The sequence below is a fragment of the Pteropus alecto genome, unplaced genomic scaffold (assembly GCF_000325575.1).
Source record: "Pteropus alecto unplaced genomic scaffold, ASM32557v1 scaffold194, whole genome shotgun sequence".
Classification (NCBI taxonomy): domain Eukaryota; kingdom Metazoa; phylum Chordata; class Mammalia; order Chiroptera; family Pteropodidae; genus Pteropus; species Pteropus alecto.
The window spans coordinates 1849334-1857720 of record NW_006436281.1 but is presented as its reverse complement, the minus strand read 5'-3'; the positions used below and the strand labels follow the sequence as shown (position 1 = coordinate 1857720).

Here is an 8387-nt window from a genome sequence, read left to right as displayed (position 1 = left end):
GGCTCAGGCCCAGGCCCTGCCCACCTTCCAGGTGGCCGCCTTGAGGTTGAGAGTGCGCCCGCGGCTGGTGAGGGTGCTCTTCATGCGCAAGGAGAAGCACCGCTCGCTGGGGGCCTCCGGCTTCTTTCTGGACAGGCCTGGGGAAGACCACAGGGGCGGGGCGGGGGGCGGAGCAGGTCACTGGGGCAGCTTCCGGCAGGACTCAGTTCCCTCCACAACCCCAGTTACGTAAGTCTCCCCAGCCTCATCCCCAAACTTGAGACTTGGAACCAGAAAGGGTCTTCCAGGGCTAGGGTATGCTCCTTCAGACCCGGGGGGGCCGGATCCCCTCGGATCCCCATTTTTCTCCACTCAGTCTTCCTCAGGGAGAGGGGATATGCTGAGGGTAATTTGGGGGACAGAGGCCTCCCGGAAACTCACTCTGCTGGGGAGTCAGGGCGTCCTGCAGCTCCTCGTGGTCACAGGGATGGATGAAATCAAAGATGCTGTGGCCGATGAGCTCCAGCTGTGGGGGAGGGGAGCACGGAGGAGCTACTGGAGGGAAAGCGCCTCGCGAGGGCCTCTGACCCGTCCCTCTCCTCCCTCCCAGCCTCCTCGCCTCAGCCCTAAACCACGAGCCTGCATCATGTCACCAGCCTTCCTACTCATTTGTTCATTCGTTCATTCATTTTTCTCCACCATACTATTTGCCAGGCCCTCTTCTTTCTAGACGGTGTGGGCACAGCAGTGACCACAAAGAAGAAGGTCTCTGCCTCTCAGAGCTAACTGGCTAGTGGCGGGAGAGAGCCGATAAACAAAAACAACACAACACGCACGTATTTGAAACAGCATAAGAAGTCATATGAAGGAAACTAAAGCAGGATAAGGTGAGGACATGGTGGCACGCTATTTTAGAGGCACTCGTCGGGGACGGTTTCTTTGAGGAGGCGGTGTTGAAACAAATTGCTGAACACAGCCAGCGAGGTGGTCTTGTGACTCTCTGGAGTAAGGTGTTCTGGAAAGCGGGGCCAGCAAATGCAAAGGTCCTGAGGTGAGTCCCCATTCCAATCCCTCCTGTTTGACAAGCTAAAGACCCAGCTCCTTGTTTCGATTCAGGCCATGAGCTCGGTGCTGGCAGGAGAGAACACGGACCAAAGGGGACTCGCGACAGCTCGCAGTCCAGAGGTGATGGTGAATAGGGCGAAGGTGAGAGCGCCCTCCTCTGACCTCTCGTTGCTGGATGTGCATCCCGGCTCCGCCACTTCCTAGCTTTGGGACCTTGGGACCTTCACCTTTCTGAGCCCAAGTGCTCAAGCTGAAGGAGAAATTGGTACCCGGAGTCGGGTAACGAGGCAGGGAAAAGGAACAGATGCCCAAGCTTGGAGCCCATTTATGGGAACTAGGGAAATGAATGGCAAGTCTCACAGGATTTGCTGCAAGGAGCAGCTGAAATTAGTTCGACTCCCTAAGCGTCTCTCGTTTTCCCATCCTTAGGCTCCTACCCCTATTCCTCTTCTCCTGCTCAAGGCCCTATACCCACCTCCTTGCAGATCTCCCAGCCTCACTGCCTCCCATTCTACCTCTGTGCAGCACTTAGAGGGGTCTTTCGAAAATGTGAGTCTGATTCTCACACAACCTCTCTCCTGCTTAAAATCCTTCCATGGCTCTCCAGTGCCTCGGAGATAAAACTTCTAATTTAGCCCTAATGTATCTAGGCCCTGCTGGCCTCGCTAGCCTTTTCCTCTCTCACCTCCCATCGTACCCTACACCTAGCCAGAATAAATGTCTTTATTGTCCCCAAATGCTGTTTTATCTAAGCTCTGAGTCTTTGCATATTCTGTTTATCTTCTCGGCCGTCTGCGTGTCCCACATCCTTTGACTGGCTGAGTCCTTCAGGTTTCAGCTCAGATCTCTTCTCTTCCTGGAAATCCTCGATTGCCCCCAGGATCGGGTACCCACCCTCCCCAGGCCTGCACAGCCCCATCACAGCCCTGACCATTCTGAGTCTTCCTGCCTGGTGACACGTCTGTCTCCCTCTGTACTGTAAGCCCCGTAAAGGCAGGGCTAAGGCGGTCCTGGTCACCTCTGTATCCCAACATCACCTGCATGGACCAGGCACAAAGCAGGCAGCTCCTCTCACCTGACTGAGGCCCAGGTGTTTGCTGACATTCTCCGACAGGTAAGCCATGTCTCCCTCGGCGGTAAGCACCATGACGAAGCCCTCCAGGGCCTTCAGGTAGCAGGCATCCAATGGTTCACCCCCTGCTCCCACCTGGCTCCACTCCCCTGGTGTCCGGGCCAGGGGGGATGGGGCATCTCTAGTCAGCCATGGGCCCCCCTGGCTATCCCCCCTCTGCCTTCCCTTACTCAGATAGCTACCCCCAGGTGAGGGGGCCACATCCCAGTGGCTTGCAGTCCCAAGGAAGAAGGCAGGGCCACTAAGGATTGGAATTCTCAGGGAGCAGGGCCTCCTGGGGAGACAGCATTCTAAAGAGGTAGGAGTCTCCCAAGGGACCAGAAATCTTAGGAGGACAAAATTCTAAGGGAGTGAAATTCCCAGGGGTCAAAATTCTAAGGGGCCAGGGCTTAGCAGGAGTCAGAATTCTCCTCGCAGAGAAGTAAAGTTCTATGGGGCAGGGAAGTTTAATGGGCAGAGCCTGCTGGAGGATGACTTCATTTTCTCCACAGCACAACCTCTTCAGGGTCCTGGGGCTCTAAGGGAGTGTGTGTGTGTCTGTCTGTGTGTGTCAAAGCCTCCTGTAGAGTGGAATTCTAACTGGGTGTGAATTCAAAGAGATAACTACGTGAGGGACAAAAAATAGAACTAGGGAGCTGAGGAGGAGAAGGGGGACTCCCTCAAATAATTAAAAATTGGGCAGCGAAGCCTCGCAGGGACCCAAGAGAAGGTCTCCCAGGGGACCAGATCCTAAGGGTTGAGGCGCTTTAGGGAGTAAGCCTGGGAGTTCTCAGGAGGCGGAGCTTCCCAAGGGTGCATTCCAAGGGGCGGGGCCTCACAAACCTCTAAGGGAACTGGGCTCCGACTGGCCCAGAACCCGAGGGGGCGGGGCCTCACCGGGGATGTGGCTTCCAGGGACGCTGGGGCTCCGCTGGGAAGACATCGGGGGGCGGGGCCTTGCACGGACGCGGATTCCCAGAGGAGGGGCCTCCCTGGGATGCGGCTTTCCGAGGGCGGAGCTTCGCCAAGGTGGGAATTCCCAGGGACGGGGCTCACCTGCGGAGCAGAGGCGGTGCATGCGCAGGTAGCTGATGGTCAGGCGCATGATGGAGGCCTTGTCCAGGTGGGCGCTGACCCCGCGAGCGAAGGGCAGCGTGTGTGCCAGCTGATACAGCACCTCGGTCTCCTGGCTGCGCCGGCTGCGGGCCGCATCCCGGGACTTCTCCTTGCGCAGCTCGGTGCTCGACCTGCGGAAATGGGCAGCAATTACTGGTGGTGCCTGGGGAAGGGAGAGGTGGAGGGGATAAGCACGTGGGGTGCCGCCACATGGGGCCCAGGCTCGCTGTGTGGTCCCGGAGCGTTCCCAGAGCACTCTGGGCCCGGAAGGGCTCTCCTCTGGAGCCGCTCTTAGCTTCGGGTTTTTATCTGTCTCCCCGTCAGCCCATTTGCTGCGCTCCTGTGCCTCGCAGGGCCCGCTCTGTCCCCTCCCCGACTTATCTACTGTTCCTTCCCTGGCTTGGGACGCCTGGGGGACAGGGAGGCCTCCTGCTGGGAGGGGGCTGGCCCAGCTGGCCCGGAGCCAGGGAAGGGAAGGAGCACGAAGATGCCTGCGGCCTCCCAGGCCCCCTGCCCTACATAGCCTCTCAGAACCCCCTCTCCCGACCTTCCCCCTCCTCAGCGGAGCTGAGTCCTCAGAATCTTGGAGCTCAGATCTCAAAGTCCAACGACCCACCAACGGGGGCCCCACCAGGGAGGGCTCTGTCCAGCCAACAGCTAACCACTCACCCCTGCCCTTTAATCCACTTCAAACGCCTGAATTCTGCCAGCCGGTTTGGGAGAAGGAGGATGTATATCATTTTGTCAGAAATATCTGCCACTTATCCAGCTTTTACTATTATGTCAGTCCCTGTGCCATGTGTGTTACTTCCATTAACCCATTTAGAGCTCGGACGACCCTAGAAGGAAGGTAATTATCCCTGTGGGACAAATGAAGACACAGGCACCGCGCTTGCCCAGAAGGAGCGAAGCCAGGGTTTGAACACTCTCATTTTCTGTGTGTCTCTGGCTCTGGGTTTATCTCCAGGTTTCGGCGCTTCTTTTCCCTATTTCTGCCACTATTTGAAGGGTCAAGCTCCAGGTCTGTCTGAATCCAAACGCTCTAGGTTTTTTTCTTTTTTTTAAAGAGTATATTATATATAGCATATATAGTCTTATCTATATAATATTGATTAAACCATTAACAGTAAGCAGCTATAATTTGCTAAGCGTTTGTGTCTCTGACACTGCACCACACTGTGCTCTGCCCGTGTGTACTTATTCAATCCCAGAAGTCTTGCTCAGGAAGTCACAAAGCCAGGAACTGGCAGAGCCGGGATCTTAACTCGGACAATAAGCTTCCACGATTTTAATTCTTTCCTTTTGACCCACCCCCAGGAAGCAGAACTCTAGGGGGTGAGGGGAGTCAGTCCCTTCCTAGAAACCAGAGGCCACTTCTGGGGGTGGCATCAACTTACTCCCAAGCTGCAGACCTGCAGCCCCACCCACAGGCAGGATGGGGAGAGGGGTGGGGATTGTCCTGTCTGGCTGCAGGAGGGAAGAAACTTCAGTGCAGCTGGGAGGTACAGAAGGGGGCAGGCTGGGTGGAGGGTGGAGGGAGCCAGCGATCACCCCCATCCCCTCCTTTCTGGCTGGTGGGGGGGGGCAGGGGCCTCCAATCCTGCTCTGCCTGAAGGACATTCCGTCCTGTCCTGTTCTGGTTCTGTTCCAGCCCTGTTTGTCTTCCTGCCCGGAGGTTGGGGGTGGGTGGGCCCCCACTGAGCTGGGGGCCCCCCCGGCAGAGGGAACAGGGGTTGGGAACAGGGACAGGGGTGGGGCCGGCCCCCACCTCCTGGGCAGCTGAGCTCTGTAATCTTCTCTGTGGCAGGCTTCTCCCTCCTCCAAGGAGCTAGCTGGTGGCTGCAGTGGACCTTCCCGCTCCCAGCCTGTTCTCTGACAGGAAATGTGGGCCTCTAGCTGGCTTCGCTAACTCCTGGGTCTCTGGCCTTTCCCATTCAACAGAGTGGGGGCTAATTCCTCTGGTTCAAGGTTCCAATTTTGACTCCATTGCTAATTAGCTGTGTGGCTTTGGACAAGTTGCACAGCCTCCCTGAGCATTATAATCACCAACCTCACAGGGTTAAATGAGTTAATATGAGTTAATATATGTCAAGGGCTTAGAAGAGGACCTAGCAGTCGATTAGTGCTCTATAAAGGTTACTGCCCCCCCCATGTCCGCATCAGGGGTGGAAGGCTTAGGGGCCTCTTGGAAACCAAAGAAACTGGGGGTTTCAGTGGTAACCCCATGGTCTCGTGTGTGCAGTTACATACATGAGTTTCACACAAGCACCTTGGGAAGACTAATGAATAGCAATAGTAATAGTAACGGTAGCTTTGGTGTACTGAACGCTCATGGAGCTCGAGACCCCATTAAACCCTTTCCACAACCCTGTGCAGCAGGCCAGTGGCATCCCGCGCCCTCCGCCAACGCCCACCGATGCTCAGGGCTTCTCAGTTAGTCTGACCAGGTATCTACCAGCATTTCCCCCATCTTCCTCCCAAGCAAGCAAGCTCAGCGAGGTGATGGAACTTGCCCGAGGACACGCAGCTTTTCGCCAGCAGCGCCAAAAACCAGGTCTGTCTAGTTCTACCCAGAACTCGGACTGACTCGGGACGGAGTTTATTGCATACCACCAGGGGGTCCTGCCAAGGGATCTGTTCCCTCACTGCTCTCCATCTTGATGTGGCGCGGGGGTGGGAGGGAGGGAGGCATGACCCCTATTTTTCCAGGATGTAAAACAGGCTCAGAGAGGCGGTCACTGGCACCAGGCCACACAGCCCGGAAGCGGGTGAGCTGGGATGTGAGCACCCTGACATTAGGTGCCTGTGCTCTAAAATGCCATGCCTCGGTGGGTGTGCCCACCCAAGGGGCCCCTGTCCTGCCTCTCCTTTGCCCAGTAGCCTCAGACCCTTCCCCTTGTCCTACCCCTTTGCTTCCAGATTGCCCCAGCTGGACAGTCTCCCCAGCTGGCCCCGTGCCCAGTCCTGGCCCAGCCCCCTGGCATTCTGCCCAGCTTGGGACGTGCAGCTGGAACCCTGCCACCCTTCCTCTGTGTTCCAGCAGAGAACAGGGGGTGTGGCCAGGGCCGGGAGGCCCCAGAGTGAGGCCCGAAAATGGGGACTGGGGCCCGATGCCCTCCTCCCCCAACCAGGAGAGGGAGAAGCCCACTACCTCCCTGTCCAGAACAACTGACCACCCATGAGCAGAGGCCCGGAGAAAGTGGGGAGACCCTGGCCCACACTCAGAGCTGCTCCTGGCCTCTCTTCTGACATCAGCTGGGTATCATATCAGGGGCCTTGCAAAAAGCGTAGCGGATTGGGGGTGCTGAGGCTGTACCTGGGCAGGGATTCCTCTTGGCACTACCCAGGTGGCCTGAGAGGCCAGGTGGCCATAAAGGCCAGAGGCAGGGTTTGGATTTGAGAAGAGATTTTGGGTGGGGGCCAGTGTGAGCCTCTCTGCTCCCTGATTTGCTCATTCCCCAGGACATGGCATTCAGCACGGGGTGCCCATACCAAAAGTCCTATCTTCTATGGGGACCCTCTAACCTAGGGGTCACCTGGGGCCCTGCGCCCAACAGGAACATCCTAAGAACATTTCTAACTGGGGCGGGATGGCAATAAACCCTAGCTGGAAGAAAAGAAGGGGCGAGGGGATGTGGGGGGCCCACTCACCATCGCCCAGGCCCCCCTTTGGCCCAAGTGACATCCTAGGGGTGCAGGAGGGGATGGAGTGTGGCCGGGATCCGGGTGCGAGTTATAAGTGGGTGGTGCATGGTGCTCGGATGACACCACAGGAAAGGGCTGGCCTTGGGTAGAGGTGGGGAGCACCCCAGCTTAGCGAAGAGGGGCCCCTACCCAGCCAGGAGGGGGCGCTGGGAGGGGCTGGGCCTGGGGTGGCCCAGAAGCGATGGGATGGAGTTCCCTGGTGGGCTCCGAGCCAGAGACGGAAATAGAACTGGAGAGGGCAGGTTGGGGGGTGTGACGGATCCAATCAGACCTTTGAAGCCAGGGAGGAGGGGAGGGGGTGAGGCTTCCCGGACGCCTCAGATTGGACAGGGAAAACCAAGGGTCTGGGACATTTTCCGGGGCCCTCATGAAAACACGGCCAGATAGGACCCTTGGGGGTGGAGCCAGAGCACAGGTTCCGCGCGGCGGTCAGCAATCTGCACCTGGCGGGAGTCGAACGCCCAACCCCACCCTCCGCCCAGGATGGCCCTGCTGGGCACGGCGGCAGGGGCGCTCCCATCACAGCTCTCTTCACGGGGTCTTCCCAAAATAAGGCTCGAGCGCCCCCGTCCCCATGGTCACAGGGGCTGGGCGGGGCGGAGGAGTGGGAGAAGGCGCTAACTTCGGGAAGCGGGTCAGGCTGTTTCCTTGTTATTCAAGGAGGAGACCCTACCTTTCGAAAGGATACAGAAAGGTCCCCGGGGAGGGTCCCAGGTAGCTTCTGGAAGAGAATCCCCTCTGCCTATTTCTAGGGCACCTAAGTTTGGAAGACAGAGTGAGGGAGCGTCCAGTGAAAGGGGATCTCTCTTCTCTTGCACTCAGGAGCTGACTCCCCATTCCCAGGTGTCCCTATATCTGGGAAGGCTCAATTTGTGGGTAGCTATCCCACATCTCATTAGGATTTCAGGAGTCTGGTGGCAAAGGACAACCTCAATTCTGGGGGTTCAGAGACCAGAGGGTCAATATGTGGAGGGAAAACGCCGCCCCAGAAGCCCAGAAACTGCTCAAGTGCAACATACCCCCAACCAGGCGGGGAGCTGAAGCCGGAGAAATCCGGGGATCACGACTCTGAAGTGGCAACTGGCTAGAGGGGCGGGGCAGCCGGGGACTTGGGGAAACCCACTCCCGGGCAACCCCCTAGGGTGGAGAACGCGGCGGGGACGTGCCTCCAACCGCGCGTCCCGGGGCGTCCTTGCGCTGCGCCCACGCATGCCCACCCAGCTCAGGGGTCCCCGAAGAAGAGGCCCCCAATTCTCATCATTCTTGCCCCGGAACCCCAGTACCTTGCGCGCTGAAGCCCCAGCGCCATGGCTTGCGCGTCGCGGCTCGGGAGCCCTTGCAGGCCCCTAGCCCCCTCCCCTGCCCGGAGCGCCCCCTCCCCAGCTCCGCCCCCGCTGCGTTATTGGCTGCG

At 58.1% G+C, this 8387-nt stretch overlaps 1 protein-coding gene across 1 annotated transcript in view; it reads right to left on the bottom strand.

The window, feature by feature from the left end:
- HIF3A (hypoxia inducible factor 3 subunit alpha) overlaps positions 1–8291 on the bottom strand; it is a 31759-nt gene extending 23468 nt beyond the window's left edge. The window contains exons 1-5 of the mRNA XM_006911816.1: positions 8260–8291; positions 3212–3402; positions 2120–2265; positions 421–505; positions 25–137 (exon numbers count right to left, since the gene is read on the bottom strand). Of these exons, the coding sequence (XP_006911878.1) occupies positions 25–137; positions 421–505; positions 2120–2265; positions 3212–3402; positions 8260–8285 (561 nt within the window). The 5' untranslated portion in view covers positions 8286–8291. The remainder of the gene's footprint in view (positions 1–24; positions 138–420; positions 506–2119; positions 2266–3211; positions 3403–8259) is intronic.
- Positions 8292–8387: the final 96 nt, after the last annotated feature.